General features: G+C 38.9%; 1 protein-coding gene across 6 annotated transcripts in view; it reads left to right on the top strand.

The window, feature by feature from the left end:
* The window catches only part of USP37 (ubiquitin specific peptidase 37), an 82,925-nt gene extending 59,584 nt beyond the window's left edge, over nt 1–23,341 (top strand). For all 6 annotated transcript variants that reach the window (XM_045777614.2, XM_045777617.2, XM_045777616.2 and 3 more), the window contains 7 exons: nt 634–889; nt 9,963–10,129; nt 13,546–13,606; nt 15,643–15,758; nt 17,563–17,632; nt 18,030–18,168; nt 18,677–23,341. In XM_045777614.2, coding sequence (XP_045633570.1) covers nt 634–889; nt 9,963–10,129; nt 13,546–13,606; nt 15,643–15,758; nt 17,563–17,632; nt 18,030–18,168; nt 18,677–18,764 — 897 coding nt within the window. In that variant the 3' untranslated portion in view covers nt 18,765–23,341. The remainder of the gene's footprint in view (nt 1–633; nt 890–9,962; nt 10,130–13,545; nt 13,607–15,642; nt 15,759–17,562; nt 17,633–18,029; nt 18,169–18,676) is intronic.
* The last annotated feature ends 159 nt before the right edge of the window (nt 23,342–23,500 follow it).

Below are 23,500 nucleotides of genomic sequence, written 5' to 3'. Positions count from 1 at the left end.
AATATAAAAACAGAGAGGGAGACAAACTATAAGAGACTCTTGACTATAGAGAACAAACTGAGGGTTGCTGGAGGAGAGGTGAGTGGGGGGGATGGGGTAATTGGATGATGGACATTAAGGAGGGCACTTGAGGTAATGAGCACTGGGTGTTAATATGCAACTGATGAATTACTAAATTCTACCCCCGAAACTAATAATAATCACTGTCAGTATTATTCAACTAAATTGAACTTAAGTAAAAAAATTCAAAAATATAAAGTAATTTTTATAAAAAGAAATACTAGGTGTGGTGACAGTGTCTATAGTGTGATTCAGTATATCTGGAAGAAATTACACCAAAAATACTTACTGTAATTATCTCTGAGTGATGGATTTTGAGTGAATTTATTTTGTTATTTTTATGTATTTTCCAAATCTTATACTTAGCATGTACTATAATCAGTAAAATAAGCATGTATCCCTGTATATTTATTAAAAGAAAATTAGGCTTGCCAGTGAGTTCATATATTGGTTATTGATTGTTAACTCAAAACATCAAAGAAAGGAAACATTTCAGAAATAAACTAACTTTAAACTCTGATTGCCATATTCTCTGGAATTCTGGTTTCCTCTAAATATGACTCTCTTTTTCAGGATTCAAAATCATGTAGAATAGAGCCTGATAAGTCCGAATTGGAAAACTCCGGATTTGACGGAATGAGCGAAGAAGAGCTTCTAGCAGCTGTTTTAGAGATGAGTAAGAGAGAATCTTCACCAACTCTGAGTCATGAAGATGATGATAAACCAACCAGCAGCCCAGATACTGGATTTGCAGAAGATGATATTCAAGAAATGCCTGAAAATCAAGAACCTGTGGAAACTGAGAAGCCCAAAACAGTCACAGAGCCTGGTAGGTTTAATGAAAATAAACATCTGTGAGGGCACAACTGTGTTCGAAAGCCTTATAGGGACAAGTGACTTGTAAATAATGGGAGGTGAAGTAGATCTGTGTTAATAGAGCTGATCATACTTTCATGCTTTAAAAAAAAAAAAAAAAGTTTAAAAAATGAGAAGTATATATTGTGAGTAGTATCCAGAGGCTGGTGGTAAAGTATGCCGTATCCCTTTAAGTGTACAGCAAAAGAAAAGTTAGGATTCTTTTGTGCATTTAAGTAAATGTGTCATTTTTTTGGTCACTTTTTTTTTTTTTTTTTAACCACTGCTCTCTCAGAAATTTGTATTGTTTCCTCATTTTTCTATATCTGAATTTGTACCAAGTTTTAGTTGTATAAATAATTCAAGTTCTCCATTCTCCTTTGGATTCATCCCTTTATAATGGTAGAAAGAGCCCTGAACTAAGAGGTCAGGTTTTAAGCCTCTCATCTTGGCTGTACCACCAACTAGCTATGAATTTTTTTTAAAGGTTTTATTTATTCATTTTTAGAGAAAGTGAGGGGAGGAGCAGAGGGGGAAGGAGAGGTGAGCACAGATCCCGACGTGGGGCTAGATCTCATGACCCTGAGATCACAGCCTGAGCTGAAATTAAGAGTTGGACGACTAACCAACTGAGCAACCCAGGCTCCTCATAGCTATGAATTTTCTAAATAGGTGATTTAACCTCTTTGGTACTCCATTTTCTTATCTCTGTATGGGGATACACCAGGCATACTTCAGAAGGTTATGAGTAGAATGTTAGGTCATATATATGTGTGTATAAAGTGCTATACTTTTATATATATATAGTGTAAAGTCCTATAGAGATAAATTATTTTGTGGTAATCATATTTTGTTATTTTTCAATCCATCAGTGGGAACAACAGAGCCTCCTTGCCTTGCACTGTGGGTATTTTAAGATTTTTAGGTAGAAAACTTCCACTACCTCTTCCTGTAACCAACTAGTATTTTTCTCCAGATATCCTTAATATGTATATCTGTCTGTCTGTGTAGCTGATGTGTTTCAGTACATCAAGCCTAATTTTGGAGATGAAGAGAATAGTAGTAAATCACAATTATTTTCTGTATTCTTGGGGTTAAGCCTCATCAGTTGTGAATTACTTTCCATGCAAGTGAGTTAGTATATCCTCAGTCTGATTGGATACAAAGAGCTGAAGGTTTTTGGATATAGGTGTTCCTTTTTTTCCCCTTCTTGATGCAAGTATCCTTAGGAAATCCCTTTCTCTTACTAAACTTAAAGTCACTGCCCTTAGATATCATTGGTTAATATTAGTGCTTTTGCCTTTTGCCAATAATTTCTGCTTTTAGCTCTTCCTTTCACATCTTTGCTCAGTCCTACATCTCCCTAAAATTAACAAAGGAAATTATTCTTATGTACAGTTCTAGATTCTCTACACCAGTGGGGGAGAACACTTGAGTTATCAAAATCGTTAATAAACACAATGGTTTACAAACATACAGCAGCATTGGGGAGAGCAAACTTATTAGTAAGTACTTTATAGCCTTTTTAAATAAAGTCCTCTATTCTCTAGCTACCATCTTCCCCAACTGGGTGCAAGCTTTTTTTGTGTTTCTTGTTTCTTTTTTTTTTTTAAGATTTTATTTATTTATTCGACAGAGATAGACACAGCCTGCGAGAGAGGGAACACAAGCAGGGGGAGTAGGAGAGGAAGAAGCAGGCTCATAGCAGAGGAGCCTGGTGTGGGGCTCGATCCCGTAACGCCGGGATCACGCCCTGAGCCGAAGGCAGATGCTTAACCGCTGTGCCACCCAGGCGCCCCTGTGTTTCTTGTTTCTTTAATGTCACTGTTCCATTCACCTTCTTACTATAACTGAAACGCAAAGACATTGCTTCTGCTGCAACATTTCTTTTTTTTTTTTAACTTACCTAAATTATGTAGCAAGGACAAAAGTAAATAGATGAGTGTAATGAATCTTCCCCCTTGTACCTATTATCAACAATAATTATCAAAAAAAGACAGTCTTGCTTCATATATTGTCCTATCTTCCTTCTCCACCCCATCCCCTTGATTATTTAGAAGTAATTCCCAGATACTAGATAATTTCATCAGTAAAGATTTCAATATCCTTAACAGATCTCTTTTTTAAAAAACATAGCCTCAGTCCCACTATCATACTTTTAAAAATTAACAATAAAACTAAGGAATGATCAAATATGATCAAAGTCCTCCATAAGTCTTTTATTTTGAAAATGTTCAAATCCAGAGAGAAATTAAATAGATTCATTATTTAACATTTTGTCACATTTGCTTTCTCCCCTCACTGTGTGTGTCTGTGTATATAGTTTTACAGCAATTACCCAAAATTAGTGTCTTAAAACATTTTAATATCTCTTGTAACCCTGTGGATTGACTGGTTGTAACTAGGTTGTAGCATCCAAGATGGCTCAGCTAGGCACCTTGGTGATGTTGGCTAGACAGGTCCACTGGGGTGGCTGGATATCCTCTCCATTCTTTCCTTCCCCTCCCCCTCTTCTCTTCATCTTTTCTTCTCCACGTAATCTCAGGGCCTCTCCCTCTCCATGTGCTCTTTCCAGCAAGGTAGCCAGCTTCTTAGATGACAGTTCAGAGCTCCCAGAGCACAAAAGGGGAAGAAGCCTCCAAGTCTTCTTGATGTAATGTTGAAGCTCAGAATTAGCGCAGAATCAATTCCACCACATTTTGTTGCTTAAAGCACTCACAGTGAAAATCTACTCACATTCACTCTGGGGGCGACTACACAGCAGTACAAATACTGACAGTGAGAACACAGTGTAGTTCATTGGAGGCCATCTTTGTAGACTACACACATGCTCGCATGCACTTTTCTTTTTTAAAGCAACTGTTTGAAAATGCAGGTATCAGATTTCACCCTAAAACACTTCAGCCTGAATCTTTAAATATATGGAAAATTTCCTACATAACGATTATTCCACCTAATAGTAACAATATTTCCATGTATAATTCTAGTGTAGAGTCCATAGACATTTCCCCAAGTGTGTGTATTTTTTTTTTTTTAACCCAGAACCCAAAGTTTACCCACTGCATTTAGTTGTTAGGTCCCTTTACTATTTAGTCAAGGCCAATTTTTCTTTGAAAAGCTCCCATTATGGATTGCCCTACTGTTCTTTAAGTGTAAGTTGTTTTTTCCTGTACCCTAATACTTCAGAACCTGAAGATGGGATAGGTTTTCTCCTTGTTACCCACTGCCATTTCCAACCCTTTTGTCTCCTTTTATCCTGCAAAAATCCCAGCTCTTTGAAGTATAAGACATCAAGCTGTGCCTCCTATTATCTCTTCCTATAGCTGTCTTTTACCTTTCATTCTCTCTCATCAACATTCTTAGGGCCTTCAGTATCTTCATAAATGATCCTTTCAACAACCTGGTTTCTCAATTCCTGATCTTAATTCTGAAGATCTTTTTTCCTACCCCCATCTTGATCACTAATAGAAGTCCTATCCTAGATCAGTGGTTCTCAAAGTATGTCCCTAGATCAGCAGTATCATATGGGAACTTGCTGGAAATGCCATTTGTGGCCCCACCCCAGACTTACTGAATAAGAAACTCTGGATATAGGAGTCAGCATTCTGTGTTTTGACTCCAAGTGATTCTGATGCACGCTAAAGTTTGAGAACTACTTCCCTTGACTTTGTCTTCATCAGTAACTATACCACCTTTGAAATCTTGATTTCATATATCCTTCTCTCCTTCCAGCTTACTTGGTGTTATGTTCTGTTTTCAGTGATTACTTGATCTCAAGATTTCCAGTCCTGGGGCCCTGGGTGGCTCAGTCAGTTGAGTGTACGTTTCTTGATCCTGGCTCAGGTCTTGATCTCAGGGGTGTGAGTTCAAGCCCCAGGTTGGGTTCCATGCTGGGTGTGGAGCCTACTTTAAAAAAAAAAAAAAAAAAAAAAAAAGATTTCAAGTACTTTGACTTCTTTTTTGCTGTTCATCACCTCCCTCTTGTCCTCACAGTCACCTGACACAACCCTGGCTCCCAGCTCAACTAGATTCGTGTTCCATACCTACACCCAAGCAGCTGAAGATTACTGGAGAAAATCACAAATTAGTGCTGACTATTCTTTCCTCTTATTCATGACTATACTCTTAAGTGGGCACTAAATGTGACTAGTTGGTTCTGTTACACTTCCTTAGTAAATTTCTTTTCTCATTCTCCATGATCTCTTCCTCAAATCTCCATTTCTGTTTCCACACACACTGTAGGTTTGTGGCTAAGCTGTGTACTTTTCAAAGAAGATAGATGTAGTCAAATGAAAACTCTGCCTTCACTTTTGTTATGGAGGAACTATCCCTGCTCTTATTTAAGGCCAGTCCCTCTGTTAATACTCAGAATTTCATCAACTGTGCCTTCTAAAGACCTTTTCTCTTGAAATTATACTCTGTCTTCTGCATCAGGTCTTCCCTCTCTTTTAAATTATTCTTGTCTGCCTTAATTTTAAAATGATTAAAACCCATCTTTAAAAAAACCCTCTTGTGACCTTCCATTCCCCTACTGCTCCTGTCCCCTTTCTTTGCTGTACGCACAGCAAAATTCTTTGAAATAGTTGCTTTATTCATTCTCTTTGTTTTCTCACCACCTCTGTTCTCTTGTCAGCCCTCTCCAAGTGGGCCTTGTTCCCCATCACTCCACTGAAACGGTGTTTATCAAGTTTACATTAGTAGTATTTCACATAATTCACCACTCCCTCCTTAACATTTAAAAACTTTTATAAACTTTTTTCCTCTGAGCTTCCATGATACAAGCTTGGCAGGGTTTTTTTTCCCTACTAAACCAGCTACTCACTCCAGTTATCCACCCTTCCCACATCAGAACTCTGGTTGTTGACGTAGTCCCAGGACACCATCCTTAGCTGTCTTCTCTACTAAAGCTCTCTCCCTGAGTGATCTCACATTTTACCACGGCCTCACATACCAAATTCATATCTGTAGCCCACATCTCTCTCCCATGAGCTTTAAACTTTTATAGTGAAATGCCTACTTGAAATGTCCATTTGACTAATTTTCATTCCCCACCCTCCAGCCAAATACACCTTCCCTGTGTCACCAAATGGTATCATCATAAATCCAGTTGCTCAGGCCAACAAACACATCTCCCTTAATTTTTTCTGTTTTACTTCACAACTTAAATTCAGTCCATCAGTGAATCTGGCCACATGTACCCCCAAAACATATCCTAAATCCACCCGTTTACCATCTTCATAGCTACAACTCTAGTCTTCCATCTCTCACCTGGGCCCCTAGAAATGATTTCTAACACCTCTTCTGCCATTGTTGCCCCCCCACTGACCTCCTGTGATGAACAAAGCAGCCAAAGTAATCTTTCTGAAGCATAAATCACACTGTTGTTCTTCTGCTTAAAACTTACTTGGCTTGGGGCACCTGGGTGGCACAGCGGTTAAGCGTCTGCCTTCGGCTCAGGGCGTGATCCCGGCATTAGGGGATCGAGCCCCACATCGGGCTCCTCTGCTATGAGCCTGCTTCTTCCTCTCCCACTCCCCCTGCTTGTGTTCCCTCTCTCGCTGGCTGTCTCTATCTCTGTCAAATAAATAAATAAAATCTTAAAAAAAAAAAAAAAACTTATTTGGCTTGCTGGTACACTTCATCCCAGCTTCTTACCATGACCTCTTTCACTCAACTTAGCCATAGTGGCTTTGTCTCTCTCTCAGAATATGCTAAGTTCATTCTCCTCTCAGAACCTTCGCCCTTAAGATCCTTGAGGACGGGCTGTCTTGCTCTAATTACCACTGTGTCCTCACCTTCTACAGCAGCGCCCAACGCATAGGAGAGTCTCGGTGCATATTTGGGGCCCAACAGATTGTCTCGCGAATCAGCTCAGGAAGGGCAGGAAGACTGGCCAAGTAAGGTTTCACTGTCTCCAGACACGAGCCAGAGGGAAGAGTGTTTGCAAAGGCCCAGACATGAGAAACGCTGGCAAGTTAGTGGGCAGCAAAAAAAAGTTCAGAATGATTTGCATGGCTGGAAAATTGTGTTGAGCAAGAAAAGCAAAAGAGAGACATGCATTCTCTAGTTTTTACATGGCCTGAAGCCATGTTTAGAAGTTTGGACTTTTATTTCAAAAGCATTAGGAAGTTATTGCATAATTTTAAGCAACCAAGTGTTTGATAAAGATTTATATTTGTAAAAGATGATTCTGGCTGCAGTGTAGCACATAAATTAACCCAAAGTAATCCTGTGAGACCTGTTAGGAAGTTACCGCAATTGTCCAGACCAAAAGCTAATGGTGCCTTAAGCCAAAGTTTTGGCATTTGAAAGAAAAGTTGATGGGTTTAAGAGATAGGAAAGAATGACTTATCTGAAATGAGGGGTAAGTCAAAAATAAGACCAGCTTTCTGTCTTAAAACAACAACAACTGTGTATGGTGATGCCATTCGCTGAAATAAAGACTGTAGGAAAGGAGGTTTCATTTGGGATAGAGGAAGAGGCAGATGATCTGTATTCAGTGTAAGAATGTTGAGTTTTAACACATGGTTTTCCTTCTATCCATTGTTCAAGTTCCTTAAAAGTGTGTTATTATTCCATGGTTGTATTTGTTCCTGTAGATCTTAAGTAATGTTTGTATCCATCTGATAATCTTGTCCTGAAGTTAAATCTATCTTGATTATATCAAAGTAAACGTTCTTGGGGTGCTGGGTGCCTCAGTCGGTTAAGCGTCTGCCTTCGGCTCAGGTCATGATCTTAGAGTCCCGGGATCAAGCCCCACATTGGGCTCCCTACTCAGCGGGATATCTGCTTCTCCCTCTGCCCCTCCCCCCTGCTTGTATTCTCTCACTTATGTGCTCTCTGCCTCTCAGATAAATAAATAAAATCTTTAAAAAAAAAAAAAAACTTTCTTGATTGGTTTTCTATCACATGGATTAATTGTGTAATTTTAGGATTGTGTGGGGGCATATTGATACGTGGAATGCTGAAAATTACTGGTTAAGAAAAATTGTACCTCTGTCACCTTTTTTTAGTTGAGTATATTTTGGTAATAAAAGTAATATTTATCTTAGGCCCTATTATCTTAGTAACATTTATCTTAGCAGCCTTAACTCCCAAATCTTTCTTCCACTTGAAATGTTCAACATCAGCTAACTTTGAATGCCTCAGTTCCAGATTTCCAGAAATAATCTGATTGGTTGACTCACATATCCATTCCTGGTACAGTAAGCTAAGGCCAAAGGGACAGGCAGGGTCAGAGAGACTTCAGAGCTGCCCCTTCCAGACTATGGAAATGACTGTTTCTCCAAGAATGGAGGAAAAGAAGAAATTACTGACATCCTTTATATAATTTTTTAAAGTTGGGATCATATTGCTCTTGCCCTTAATATATCCTGAGGGTTTTTCTCTTCTAATGAACATTCAGAGTTAGTTTTAATTGTAAATATTCAGTTAGCAATTCAGTACAGTTAAAAAATGATGAACTACTTACTGACTTAGAGTCTAAAATCAAGATGCTGTAAACTTCAGGGACGACTGGGTGGCTCAGTAGGTTAGGTATCTGCCTTTGGTTCAGGTCATGATCCCAGGACTCTAGGATCGAGTCCCTCGTTGGGCTCCTTGATCAGCGGGGAGGCTGCTTCTCCCTGTGCCTCTGCCTGCAGCTCCCGCTGCTAGTGTGCTCGTTCTCTGACAAATAAATAAAAAAAATATTAAAAAAAGAAAAGATACTGTAAACTTCAGAGTTTATAGTCTGTGCTGTAGAAAAGTGTATCATTTAAGTGGTTAAAATGCAGTATTAGGGAAGGTAAAGCGCATATACTGATTTTACTTACTTACTTACTTACTTACTTATTTATTTATTTATTTATTTATTTATTTATTTATTTTAGAGCACAAGTGCAGGGAAAGGGGTAGAGGGAGACAGAGAATCCTAGGCAGGCTCCCCGCCCAGTGTTGAGCCCAACATGGGGCTTAATCTCAAGACCCTGAGATTATGACCTAAGCCAAAATCAAGAGTCCGATGTTTGACTGAGACACCCAGGCACCCCAAGCATATACTGATTTTAAAGCAATCCATATAAAATGAATCTGTAAAGTTAATTCTTGTTGACCAAATTCTTTTATGAGAATTTCCTTATTAAGATGAGAATTTTGTAAAGTGAGAGAGAAAGAAAGAAAGCCCTTATCTACCCCCTCTTATCTGTATTAAAATTATAGTGAAATGTTGTTCTCCCAGAACAAAATCTGTTTCACCAGAACAAAACCATGACCATACTGCTTATCCTAGCTAGCTGTGTTCTAGAGATTGAGAAGGAACAGGAGGAAATGAAAGATTTTTTTTTTCTTATCTCCTTGGATGAATGTTTTAAACATATATATTGTCATTTACTTGTGCAGTACATGAGGTGTTTATTACACATTTCATGTAGCTCTTTTGCTTTAGAATGTGTACAAGGCTTATTTGATTATTGTGAAAATATACTCATTTGACATACAATTTAATAATGGAAAAAATCTCAGTATTAGCATTATCATTCTAGCCTAATTCTTATTTTGTTTACTCTAAACAACTTTATTCCTGGTACTTGGTCATATGACATTATGACCGGCTGTGAATATGGCTGTTAATTCTCCTCCATTCTTAACGATAATGCTTCTGATGATTGGTTAAGTTTCAGAACCATTGCAGTAGATCAGTGATTCTCAATCAAGGACAGTTTTGTCCCCCAGGGGACATTTGACAATGTCTGTCATTTTTGGTTGTCACTACTGGGGGAGGGGGTGCTACTGGCATCTAGTAGGTAGAGGCCAAGGATGTTGCTAAACATTCTGCAGTGCATAAGACAGCCCCCTCAAACAACAAAAAATTATCCCACCCAGAATGTCAGTAGTGCTGAGATTGAGAAACCATGACCTATGTGTAGTAAGATGAAATTGTATGTCCCCAAGCAACTCATGTATGAGACTCAGGTAAATTACTCTCTGAACAGTAGATGTCACTCTAATCCAGAGATTTCGGTTTATTAGAGAGGATTTCCTAGTTATGTCCTGTTGTGCTTCCTCAGATTCTGCCAGTTTTACGGAGATAACTAAAGACTGTGATGAGAATAAAGAAAACAAAACTCCAGAAGGATCTCAAGGAGAGGTCGATTGGCTCCAGCAGTATGATATGGAGCGTGAAAGGGAAGAGCAAGAGCTTCAGCAGGCATTGGCTCAGAGCCTTCAAGAGCAAGTAAGAGATAATTATATTGCTATTTTCTCCATACCTGTCTTTCCCAGTAATAACAACACCTAACATGTGTTAAGCACTTACTGTGTGTCAGGCATTATTCCAGGTGATTTTACATACAGTAAATCATTGATACATCAAAACAGATTTTGTTTGGAGCTTTGCCTTGGGTTTGAAATAGAAACAGTGATAGCTGTTTTTTTGGGTTTTTTTTTTTTTTTTTTTTTTTTTTTTGAAAATCCAAATGCAACAAAACATACTGTTAATTACCTCCCATTACTGTAATTCATTGCATGCCAAAGCAAAGTGGGTTATTAGAGATCATCCCCAGTCCAAGTTTGTTTTGCAAGCTATAGAAAAAGCCAGCATGCCACCATGATTTTATCACTAATATTTTAAGGCATTGTATTTGTTCTGGTCACTTTCTCACAATATGAATCCTTTTCTATGAATTATTTGAACATAAAATTCTCAGGAATATTATCTGAATAGTATCTGAAATTTCAGATTTCAGCCATTGACTAATTTATCTGCTCTTATATAGTAATCTGTTTTTTTTTTAAGATTCTAAGTAGTCTCTACACCCAGCATGGGCCTTGAACTCACAACCCCCGATATCAAGAGTTGCATGCTCCACTGACTGAGCCAGCCAGGCGCCCCATATAATAATCTATTCTTAAATTTTTAGTTCTTCATGCTTATATTTGCCAGAGCTGGGTGATTGCACCATTGCAGTTGCCTGACGTATCTGCCTAAAAGGTGATGTCACGGTTGACTAATCCAATGCCATCCAAATCATGTTAGTAATAAAAATTTACTAAAACTCCCTAGAATAAACACACAGTTTTAGTGTTTACAGATAATCAGATTAAGAAACCTATTTTGTCTTGGGGCTCCTTGCTGGCTCAGTTGGTGGAGCGTGCAACTCTTGATCTCGGAGTTGTGAGTTCGAGCCCCATGTTGGGTTTAAAGATTACTTAAAGGGGCGCCTGGGTGGCACAGTGGTTAAGCGTCTGCCTTCGGCTCAGGGCGTGATCCTGGCGTTATGGGATCGAGCTCCACGTCAGGCTCCTCCGCTGTGAGCCTGCTTCTTCCTCTCCCACTCCCCCTGCTTGTGTTCCCTCTCTCGCTGGCTGTCTCTAACTCTGTCAAATAAATAAAATCTTAAAAAAAAAAAAAAAAAAGAAAGATTACTTAAAAATAAAATATTTAAAAAAAAATTTTTTTTTTAAGATTTTATTTATTTATTTGACAGAGACAGCCAGCGAGAGAGGGAACCCAAGCAGGGGGAGTGGGAGAGGAAGAAGCAGGCTCCTAGTGGAGGAGCCTGATGTGGGGCTCGATCCCAGAACGCTGGGACCACGCCCTGAGCCGAAGGCAGACGCTTAATTAGACTGCGCCACCCAGGCGCCCCCAAAATAAAATATTTTTTAAAAATCTAATTTGTCTAGAACTGTGGGGTTCAACCTTAACTGCACATTAATATCATCTGGGGAGCTTTAAAAAATACTGTTGCCTGGGTTGTTCTCAGGAATTCTGATAGAATTGATCCTAGGCTGTGGTCTGGGCATCTAGATTTCTTTCTTTTCTTCTTTCTGTCTCTTTCTCCCCCCGCCCCTTCTGCCTCCCTTTCCTCCTTCCTTCTTGCTTCCTTCTTCCCTCTCTCCCTCTCTCCCTCTCTTCCCTCCCTCCTTACTTGCTTCCTTCATTTTTTAAAACTTCCTGCAGTGATTCTAGTGTTCAGTCAAGGTTGAGAACTGCTTTAAAATGATTTCCGAACGAGCTGTTCTGTATCCTTTTATTTACAAGAAGTACCTCCCTAGCCTCCTGGCCATGAAGATGCATTTATGTCACCCACTTTACAAATAATGGATAGTAATCGTTTGTTTTAGAAAACTTATTTTTAGGGCTGCCTGGGGGGCTCAGTCGTTAAGCATCTGCCTTCTGCTCAGGGCGTGATCCCAGAGTCCTGGGATCGAGCCCCGCATCAGGCTCCTCCGCTGGGAGCCTGGTTCTTCCTCTCCCACTCCCCCTGCTTATGTTCCCTCTCTCGCTGGTAGTCTCTCTCTCTCTCTCTCTCTGTCAAATAAATAAATAAATAAATCTTTTAAAAAAAGAAAAATTATTTTTAATCCAAAAGACCAAGGTCTGATTTCTTAACAATAGTTCCTTATAGTGCAGAAAAAGAAAAAATTCAGCACCCCTCTTTTTCATATGCAGAAGACATATATCCTATTTCCTGAGAGCTGACCCCGTTAAAACTATCTTATAAACCTATGCTCACATCTGAGAAATGTAAGATGAGGTTTCTTTAGTTTGGTATACCCGCATCATTCCATTAATAGCTAAAAGACTCTCTTACCTGGGTTTCCACATAGACTTTATATCTGGATAAGTTTAAGTAATCATATTTCCTCTTATATCTCTTTCTGTGTTGAATACAATATTGCCGTATTCCAGAATATCTGTTTCTTGAATACAATATTATTGCTCCCAGGACTTTAAGGCAGAAAGCTCATTCTGAGCTTCTTACATACTTTAGTAACCTTAAAAACAAGTCTAGACTTGAGAAAAGTATAAAACAGTTCTGCTTAAATTACATTTTTTCTTCATTTATGCATGAAGTTTGTAAATTATATTTTCTCTGCAGATGAGAGGGAAATTTTTTTTACAGGCAATATTTCCATACTTTTACAGTTAGTCATCCGCCTGAGACATTTTCAAAGGTACTTGTTTTTCTAAGAGAACCTCAGATGTATTAGAGAAATAACAGCCAACTCAACAGTCAACGAATTCATTTCATATTCACCATGTAGCTAGTATGTGTCTTTTTTTTTTTTTTTAAGAACAAGAGAGAAGTATTTGAATAATGATCTTGTGGAAATACTGTTTATCTTGCTGTCACAGACTTAGTATCAGCTATACGCTAGAGCCAGTTCACCATCAGCTCAGCTGTACACACCTCTTCCCAGCTCTGCACTCAGCATCACGTTGGTAGTTTAAAATTGGCCACAGTGGGAGTGTTTATACCATGAAAATTGGCAAAGTCTCTAAATTAGAGGAAAGAAAACAGCAGTTTGCCTAGTAGATTCGGCTATATACCAGGTGTTTCGTACATAGAAGGAGAAAGGGAATTACATCATAATGTCACAGTGAATGGCTTTTGGTTAGCAAGCCAAATGTCACTGACTAGAGGAGAGAGCATGTAAGCCTTTTTAACCCCCAAGGCATGTTTTAGAGGGCAGCATTGAAAAAAGCAAAGAATTTCTCCACATCCCTCAAAAGGTCATATTCCAAACATTCGTAAGATTACGGAAAACATTATTAGCAAATACTTCCAAAGCAGCTGATTTTATACTCCTTAAATAAGTTTATTCAATACTTTTTTAAATACCTTAGTTGTGTTCTTATCCCTTTAGGAAGCTTGGGAACAGAAAGAAGATGATGACCTCAAAAGAGCAACAGAGTTAAGTCTTCAAGGTGTGGAGATTATTTTAATTACATTGTTTAATGGTGAAATGTATCACACACACAAAAGCATTTGATGTATTATTTTTAATGATTTAATTGTTTTGTAAGTTTTGAGGGGAGGGGGTTCGTAGAAGCAATACCACCTCAAATCTCTGAGGGTATTAAATATAGTTCATTTGTTTGTTTATTTGAAGTTTTCTTCTCCCTGAATATATTGTTTCTTCCAGCTACTGTGTCCTGTGTAGTTGTTATGCTCTTTATATTTCTTATTAGAGACTTTACTCAGATAACCTAGTAATCCTTGGCTGTGGGTTCGTGATTTAAAAAAGGAGACTAAAAGGTTGGTTGGAAGCCCTGAGCACATGAATAGCTAGGGCTTGTCAACTGTGAGTTTTACGGGGTGGAACTGTTTTGGGGATGATGTTAATGTTATTTAGGCCTTTCTCTTGAGCTGGTCAGATTCCTAAAAAAGAGTTTTTTCTCTTTTGCCTTTGCCTTTGCCTAAGGTACAAGATGTGGCTGCCATAGTTCTGGGAGCCAAGTATAGGAATAGGGCTGGGGGTTATATTCATCCTTCACTGTGCAAACTGTGGTCTACTCCCCTGTTCTCAGTATGTGCCTGGCATCTCCCAATCCAGAGACTGTTTTACCCTCTCCAGAGGATGAAACTCCAGACTTCTGTCATTGCTCAGCAGCATGAAGTGGGGAGAAAGGGGATCCTGGGAGTCTGTTCTCAAATTCTTTCATCAAATCCTAATTTTTTTCTCCTCCTTAGCCTCCGCTTTTAAGGGTACCTGGTACTTTGAAGTTGTATGTCTTTTGAACAAGATTCTGTGATGTAATTTGGATTGGTTCTCAACTTTTCCATTACTGGCTTAGGATTTGGCTTTGGCTCTCCTAGGTCTGCTAATTCAGTCACCATCTACTTCCTAGCTTCCAGAATTCTGATGTTATAGTCTCTTTTTCTGTTCTGCCCATTCTTAGGTGTTCATGTCTTATAAAAACTCTATTCTGTGATTTGAGTGGAATTAATTATATTTTAAAGCAAAGAGACACAAGTACAAATGATTCTGGGGTTCTTTTGTTTTAAGATTTTATTTATTTATTAGAACATGAGCAAGGGAGGGGCAGGGGGACAAGCAGACTCCCCACTGAGCAAGAAGCCGAAAGAGGGGCTTGATCTCAGGACTGCGAGATCATGACCTGAGCCAAAGTCAGCCTCTTAACCGACCAAGCCACCCACGGCTCCCCCCACCCTGGGATTCTTTATTTAAAGTCATTAGTAAAGATGGATTCTGCCAGTGGAAACACTTTTAATCTTTAACTTAAGTTTCACTAAAATACACTAACAACTAAATCCAAGATCTGCTTTTTTCTTTAATAAAGTGTTTCCAGGGGCACCTGGGTGGCTCAGTCGGTTGAGTGTCTGCTCTCCACTCGGGTCGTGGTCCCAGGGTCCTAGAATCGAGCTCCGAGTCTCAGGCTCCCTGCTGAGCAGGGAGCCTGCTTCTTCTCCCTCCCTCTGCTTGTGTTCTCTCTCTCTCTCCCCCCACCAAATAAATAAAATATTTTTAAAAAGGTTAAATTTCCATTCTATTTTTTTAAATTTCAAAAGATTTAATTTTGAAGAACACGAAAGGATACTAATTTTTTTATGATCGCTTTTCTGTGAGATCATTTGTATTTGCTGGGAGCACCTACAATATACACCAAGTACTTGAAATGTAACATACGGTTTATATAATGTGAAATTTAGTGAAATTGGATTATCTGTAAAATCATAATCTTTTTTTCAGTTTTATTCCTTTCTTAGCAGCATTATATTCCTTTCATATAAATATATTTAAAAGAAAAGGGACATTTCTTTTATAGATACCTGATACCTGAATTGTTATTCCCCGGAGTGGGCTGGATAAATTGAAACCCTAATGTTTTAGGTTTCCTTAAGATGATAAAATATGTACCCCAAGCTGTTTTTTTTATCCTTCTAATCATAACACTTTGTGTGTATTCTAAGAACTTTTACAACACTTTGTATTCTGCAGAATTTAACAACTCTTTTCTGGATTCGTTGGGTTCCGATGAGGACTCTGGCAATGAGGATGTTTTAGACATGGAGTACACAGAAGCCGAGGCAGAGGAACTGAAAAGAAATGCAGAGGTAGGCTGCTTGCTCCCTAAGTGGGACTGCTCGGGCTGCTGGCATCACTCCTGCTGCTATTTCTCTTCCAAGGCCCCACAGTTACGTCCGCTGTGGCAGCCATCAAATGCTCTTCATTTTCTCTCGTCCTTTGCTCATTTCTCTTTTTTTCTTTTAAGATTTTATATATTTATTTATTTATTTTAGAGAGAGAAAAAGCCTGTGAGTGAAGGTAGGGGCCAGGGGGAGGGAGAGGGAGAGAGAGTCCCAAGCAGATTCCTTGCTGTACCCAGAGCCCAACGCAGGGCTTGATCCCAGGACCCTGAGATCATGACCTGAGCCAAAACCAAGAATCGGACACGTAACCAACTGAGCCACCCAGGTGCCCTGTGCTCATTTCTTATACACAAGATTCAAAGTAAAATGAAACAAAACTAGAAAGATTTCTTTCTTGTGTGTATAAGGCAGTAACTGCGTAACATGGCTCTCGATGTCATATATATATATTAATTCACCCGTAGTTTTGCCAAAACTATGTTGCCCTTAAAGTGAAATAACAAAACGAGTTGGTTGTTACTCAGTAAAAACTACTGGATTAATGACATTGAACCAGAACACATTATAACCTTTTTTTGCCTTTCTTTTTTCTGAAATAATTGCTTTTTTTCCATTTTCCTTTTTTTTTTTGCAATTTTAATTACCTAGAACTCCACTATCCTAACACAACTAGTTAGCATTTTTACATGATACTTTGTCAACCCTACCTCCAAGTGTGCTTTTAAAATGTCATAAGTACAGTTTTTATTCTGCTTGCTTGTTAAAGATTATTTATAAACATTTTATTTTTAATGGCCGTATATACTATATTGCCTCAAATCAACATACTATTTATTTCATTTAATTTTTAACCATGAGTATTTAAGTTTCTATTGTTCCGTTGTAATAAAGACTACATGGGAAAGTGCCTGGCTGGCTCAGTAGGTAGAATGTGCAGCCTTTGATCTTCGGTTGTAGGTTCGAGACCCATGTTGGGTGTAGAGATTATTTAAAAAAAAAAAAAAATCTTTAAAAAATACATCAAGGAACTGTGGATGTCTGTAATGTTTTCTATAATTAGGATTTTCTTCTTTCAGTAAATTCCCAGAAGTAAATCACTGCTTCAAAGTTGAGAAACGTTTTAATGGTTTCTCATTTACATATATCTGTATTCCTTCCCCGAATTTGTACATTGTAGTGCTGCCTGCAATGCATGAATGTCACTCTTCAGGCTTTTACAGTTTCTCTACTAACAGTATTTTAATAGCATTTTTAATATTTAAAATGTAAAACTTTGTCCATAATCCCTACGGCACCACCGCAGCTGTTTTCGTTTTGTTCATTTTGTTTTCCAGTACTTAATCATTAACATACCTGTTTTTATAGAGCTGTAATTATTGTGTGCATTCATGTGGGTTTGAAAAACAAGTTAACGTGTTGCTGACCCACTGAATAATACTGCATTGAGTTGGTATACCACTAATCATTCAACTGTTATTGGGCCTGTTGTCAGTTCCAGCTTTCCATTATTATAGATAATGCTACAGTGAATAATTTTATACATGTACTCTTTTCTCCTTTTGAATTATTTTCCTAGGATAAATCCCTTAGTTGGGAGAATTCTTGGGTCAAAAGGTACGAACAGTACAACCACTGGATTTTTTTTTATTGAGTTTGACTACACACACACTGAAACTCAGCCATGTTAGCGTTGATAATAAATTTAAATTTAGTGTTTTGCTTTTATTCAAATGAAGAGTTAAAAGTCGTGCCCACTTCTGTTTTCCAGACAGGAAATCTTCCTCATTCTTATCGGCTCATCAGTGTTGTCAGTCACATTGGCAGCACCTCTTCTTCAGGTAAGTGGACACTATGATTTCAGCATTTTACAAATGAAGTAGCCAGCATGTAACCCTGCTAGTTTGCTCTGTGCCTCGCTTTGTGAGCTGTAGGTTGAATGATCACACTAAATGTGAATTCAGTGTTAAAAGTGCAACTTTTTTATTTCTCGGTTTATAAGTGACCCAAATTCCCCTATCTTTGTGTGTGTAAATACATATGTACTTATCAGAAAAGTTGTCCTGGTATAGTACATTTCTCCCTTAAATTCCCGTACATGTTTTCTGAATGGTTTTTGGGAACAGTGTTGGGGATGGGGTGGATGGCGTGGCTGCTTCTCTCTCTCCAAAACTCCTGTACCTAAAAAAAATGCGGTGTGTTTTAAAAACTACAATTTTAAGATTTTGTTTATTTTAGGTCATTACATTAGTGATGTGTACGACATTAAGAAGCAGGCATGGTTTACTTACAATGATCTCGAGGTATCTAAAATCCAAGAGGCTTCCGTGCAGAGCGATCGGGACCGGAGTGGTTATATCTTCTTTTATATGCACAAGTAAGAAACTGCCAGGTCTGGAGCTGTGGGCTAAACATCTTTCAAACTCTTTTTTTTTTTCCCCCTGTAAGGACGAATTGTTCCCATCACTTATTGGTTGACAGTTTTTGATTTTTGTTATCTTTGCTTAGGGCTTATATTTGGATACCTTAACTGCATGTTAATTACTTATCTCACAGTAGTGTGGAGGTGTGGAACTTAAGACTGTTAGATGATAAAGCCATCCTATCATAAACCTTTTTGATCTTGTATTTGTATCAGTTAGAAGGTCTAAGTTACATGGATGGATGGGAACTACACAGCATCGTTACCAGGGGTAGCCAGTGCCATTGTCCCCCCAACGTTCTCAAAAATCTGCACTTGGGGTTAAGATAGCGATCAAATGAATGAGCTGCTTATTTAATAAAATTAAGGCACCCAATGGGACTGTGCAGGCTTTATCTTCTGTCTGTCCTTTGGCTTTGCTCACTGGATTTCCTGTTTTATTTCTTGTTTGTTTTATTTTAAGGGAGATCTTTGATGAGCTGCTGGAAACGGAAAAGAATTCTCAGGCACTTAGCACGGAAGTGGGGAAGACCACCCGTCAGGCCTTGTGAGGAGCAAACTGCTGGGTCGGCAGTGTGCACTGCGTATCCCCTCTACTGCTGCCCACCTCCCCTGTCCTCTGCCTGAGGAGGATTTGGAATTCTGCTTGATACGGGAGCAACAAACAGCTCAGGGCCAAACCAAAAGACGAAAATTGCAGTTATGTGGAACGCTCCATGCTCATTGTTTTATGGAAGCTTTGGTCTCACATCTGTAGCTGTGATCCTCTTTTTCTCCTACAAGAGTGGCACTTCCTTTTGTCTTAGGAATACATGTTGTAAATATATATATATATGTACATACACACATGCACACACATATATGTGGAATGAATGGAGCCTTAAAGAGTTAGGATGAGCCACCGTAGTTTGCCTGCTCAAAATTAATAGCACAGCGGTTTGGAGAAGAAATGAAGGTGTCAAAGAGTCCGTTCACCTGAGAGATGTGTAAAGATGTACATATCAGTTGGCATTTAGCTTTTCTGTTCCTTGAGTAGTTTCACTCAAGTCTATAATCTTTCACGTGTGTTTCTTACTAGTAAAGTTCACTGGAAAGCCAGCTCTCCATGTTACACTAATGACAGTTTGTCCTCCTTGCAAGGGAGAGGCATTTCTGCCACCTGACATGAGGAGCTTTTTTTAGAAAATTACTTCATGGATTTGTAATGCTTTTGCTGTTTACATGCAGTCCCAAGAAATGGATTGTTGGTGCTTTGGAATGGGTTATGGTTCCCCGTTTGGTATTCATTGTACGCATCGTATTTTCTTTAAAAGAGATTCCTTCACACAGTATATTCATTGTATATCTATATTATTATGGTAGTGAAGATAGAATCTTTTCTTTTTCTTCTGTATCATTCTTCCATGGAGCAAGCATTACCCTACTAGATTGCAACCAAAACTTTAAGAGGTAGGAAAATTATATCCCAATTGGAATTCCCCAGCAAGGACACTTGGGGATAAGGAAAGAATGCTAGCATCTGTCTCTCATACTTGGAGAGGTCAGGATGAGGATTCTTGTTAAAGCTAAAAACTCTGGACCACTAGAAACCCTACTGCAAGTGGGAAATTAAGTACGTGAGTTTAGGATGAAGCTTAAGCATTTAATCATTTGCTGTCTGGCTTTGCCTTTAAAACGGCGAGAATTAGAATGCGATTGGTTTAGGTAATCCCGAGGACTAACAACAACGGTGCATAATATGTTTCATCTTTTTAGGTGCTTTGAGTTGAGGCTAAGTGGGAGTGCAACATTAAGTGCCACATTAGTCACTCAGCTGGCATAACCAGCTTGGATATTAAGCAGCTTGTGAAACCATATAAAGAATGAGTTCGAGAGGGGAATTCTATTCACAAAATAACTTTGTAAGCCCAGGAATCATTAGGTTCACACAGTTAAATGTAACAAAATGAAACCTTCAGTATTTTCTTTCATGTTTTACTTGCTTTTATTATCAACAAGGGGGGATTTCTTGGTTCAGTTCTGAGGTAGGGACAAAACCACATCAATTTTCAAGGGGAGGAAACATGTTAAAAGTCCATCATCACAGAAGGTGCAACATCTTTTCTAGAAGATTGCCTTAAGAGAGCTCCAGGCCCCACACTTGGACGTGTTCTGACACAGTAACTTGTTCAAAAATTCTCGGTGTTTAAATTGTAAATGGCCCCAGCACGTTGGTTAACTACAGATGAAAGTTCAGCCTCCTGCTATTTACCTATACACTACCGCAGTGAACGTTCCGAAATGGTGTGCTGGTCGCTTGTGCATGAGGAGTATAGAGCAGAGGAAAATACTTGTTTTAAAAACTATAGCTTTTGCTGGAAAATAACTGGTTTTCTCCAAAATGAGTGAAGTGGTGATCAAATTCTATAGCGAGTTAGGACTTCTCTTCCACGTGTTTGCATTTGAGAGCTTCGAGCGGTGCTGTTAAAAATGACTGGAAACGTTTTGAAGTGGGGGATGCATTAGGGCATTAAAAAAAAATAGAATTGATGCCATAAGCCTGGTTGCCCATGGGGTACCCTCATTTGACTTGCTTTTTGTAGCGCGCGCGTGTGTGTGGTTTAGAAGTACACGTGGCTCAGAAACCTAGTTTGATTTGATCTTCATTTCTTGCGCTGGGCCTGCTAGTTGAAAATAGGTTACTGAGGTTGATGAATTATCTTACTGCTGATACGCTTGCAAATTTGGGGCTTGAATTTTCCTTGGTAGCCGTGCATTGTTGTGGTCTAGTCAGCCTTCCTCTCTCCCTGTGCTCCTTTATCCCCCCTTCCACTACGCTTTACTTCTCATTTGGGTTCATGACTACAGATGGAAATTTCAGCTGAACCACGTTGAAGGGGTTTATTGTTTTTTTTGAGCTGGTTGTATATATTTAAAAATTATAAATAGATAATATATTATTTTTTTTTTGCACAGTATGATCAGTTTGCTCAGAATTGGGGGAATGGGGCAATTGGTGTGTTGGGGCCAGGAAGGGACAAGTCAGATAGGGGCAGAGTGCTTCAGTCCCAGGCAGCCTACACAGTCCCCTTTCTATTAAAAGTACCAAATGTGGTTACATTACTTTAAATGACATTGAATTGGAACTTGACCCCACTTAGTTCTGCAGACAGCTGATCTTAATTGAAATCTTTTGGAAGGGAAGAGTAAACTAAAATTCAAACTTACTGATTCTTATCACCTAGTATTACGGAGAATTGGAAGTTGCATGCGGCCAGATGGCTGCTGTCCCTTTAGTAGCCATGACTATACTTCAGGCCCATGAGAAGATAGACTCTGTTTTGTGGGGAATGTATTCATATGTGTGTGCACACTCATGCTTTTTGTCTCAGCAGGATAGGATAAGAAGCAGCAAGTCTATGAATTGTTCTTCTATTTATATTTTGATTCCAAAAGCTATTTGTTTACTTGCCATGTCTGTTAATTTCAGGCCTAACTTAATGGCTCAGTAACAGATGTAACAAATGTAAATGTGTTTACATTTTTTAAAGTATACAGTGATATTTACAGATCAGCTGATTAACTCTGGGAGGCAAATGTTAAGACTATACGTTTCTTTACTTCTCTTCTTGTTCAAGTGTAGCATTCTTCCAAAAGAGAGACTTTAAGAATAAAAACCTCAGCCAGTGAATTCATGGGTTTACTTACTCTTCCAGACTGCAGTTACCGTTAGGTAACTGTGTCAACATAACTACACATGTACAGCTACAGATACAGTTGTATCAGGAAAATTATTTGGAAACACCTAAATGGAAGAGATTTTTGGCAGTGTCTATTTGGTGGAGTGTTACGAGTATAGAGAGCATGGGGGTGAGGTTTGGAAACACAGAAAAAAGTTTGTGAACTCATCCATGATCTGGAAAGAGTTTATATTAAAACAAAAATATTACTCTCCTTTGTCCTCTGAAGTGACTGCAGTGGATGCTCTTCGTCATCCAAACTTTTGTTTTTGCTTTTTGATTTAATTGGCGCCCCTGCCCTGAGCCCCCATAGGCAGTCTTTTGTTTTCAGTCAGGGAAACAGAGCTAGATCTCCCAAGTACATTTGGATCTTGTATATATATGGAGATTTTTAGAAAAATCAACTATCCAGTACCAGATGCAAGTCCCGTAAGTGTCCCCAAAACACAGGCGTGTCCTCTTCCTTCTCCCCATCTTGCTTTACCACTGAGTAATGCTCTCTTCAAGTGTGTACAAAAACGAATGGGTTTCTGCCATCTGATGTCTTTTGAATGCAGTACTTCAAAATTCTAATTTTGTCTCTATTGGTATGTCTTATTAACATCTGAAAAACATATATATTTTATTGGAAAACTACAGTTTGGTGGGCCTTGAGAGTTCCGTGACCGCTCCTTTGCTGTGTCACCACAATCACTGACTCCTGTGCGGCATGCTCTGATTACTAGACTTCAGGCAGTCTTTTCCGTTGTATCATATTTATACACAGTAAACTTTTCTTTCCATGTGTGCTAAATGTCTGAGGTTTTGAAGTTTTTAATAAAAAGTGTGCCAGTATAAGTATAAGCAGTTGATTTTAGTAACATTGGACTTTGCCTACAGTACATTAAGAGGTTCGAAGTACAGGCACATTCACTGGTGAAACAGTAGAGGGGGTGAGGGTCTGGATCAAGACCCAAGCGCGGTAGGTCAAATGCCAAAACAAGAGCCATCAAGACCTGGCCTGTTTCAAGAACAGAGAGGATGTGAGGAGTGAGACCACACACCTTGTCCCCAGGTTTCCCTCCCTCTCTGAGCTTGTCCTTCCATCCCAGTTCCTCTGGCCTGTTGTCAGTGTTGTTTACTTATGCTGTAGAGAGGGAAACAGAAGGAAGGGTCCTACACTTTGCCTAATTGAGCCACTACCAGATTTGCTGGCAGCTTTGGCCACATTATTTGTGAGGTGATTTTCTTTGTGTTCAGAGTGACTTGATTCTGATTCTTTATGTTGTTTCGTATGGAGCGGCACTTTATCTGTGTTTTAGCAGAACTGTTCCTCTGTATCCTTTACGGTTTTTCCTTGTTTTTGTTTCCTTTTTAAATTATGCATAGAGTTTTTTGTGTGTGTGAAATTAAAGCCTTTATTAACCTTGTGTTGGTCCGACTGTTATTTCTGGAAAGGACTTATCCTTGCAGACACTTAACCATTTGTTGAGGTTGTGAAATCACTTTCTGTTGGCCTCTGACTTGGACTTCCATGCAGCACCATTACACCTTAAAGGAAATGGAAGGGCAAACCGACAAATGGCTGG

The sequence above is a fragment of the Ursus americanus genome, chromosome 1 (genome assembly GCF_024610735.1).
Source record: "Ursus americanus isolate L20-20 chromosome 1, mUrsAme1.1.p, whole genome shotgun sequence".
In the NCBI taxonomy this organism is placed as follows: domain Eukaryota; kingdom Metazoa; phylum Chordata; class Mammalia; order Carnivora; family Ursidae; genus Ursus; species Ursus americanus.
The sequence above is the reverse complement of the archived record's forward strand: the minus strand, read 5'-3'. Positions and strand labels throughout refer to the sequence as shown.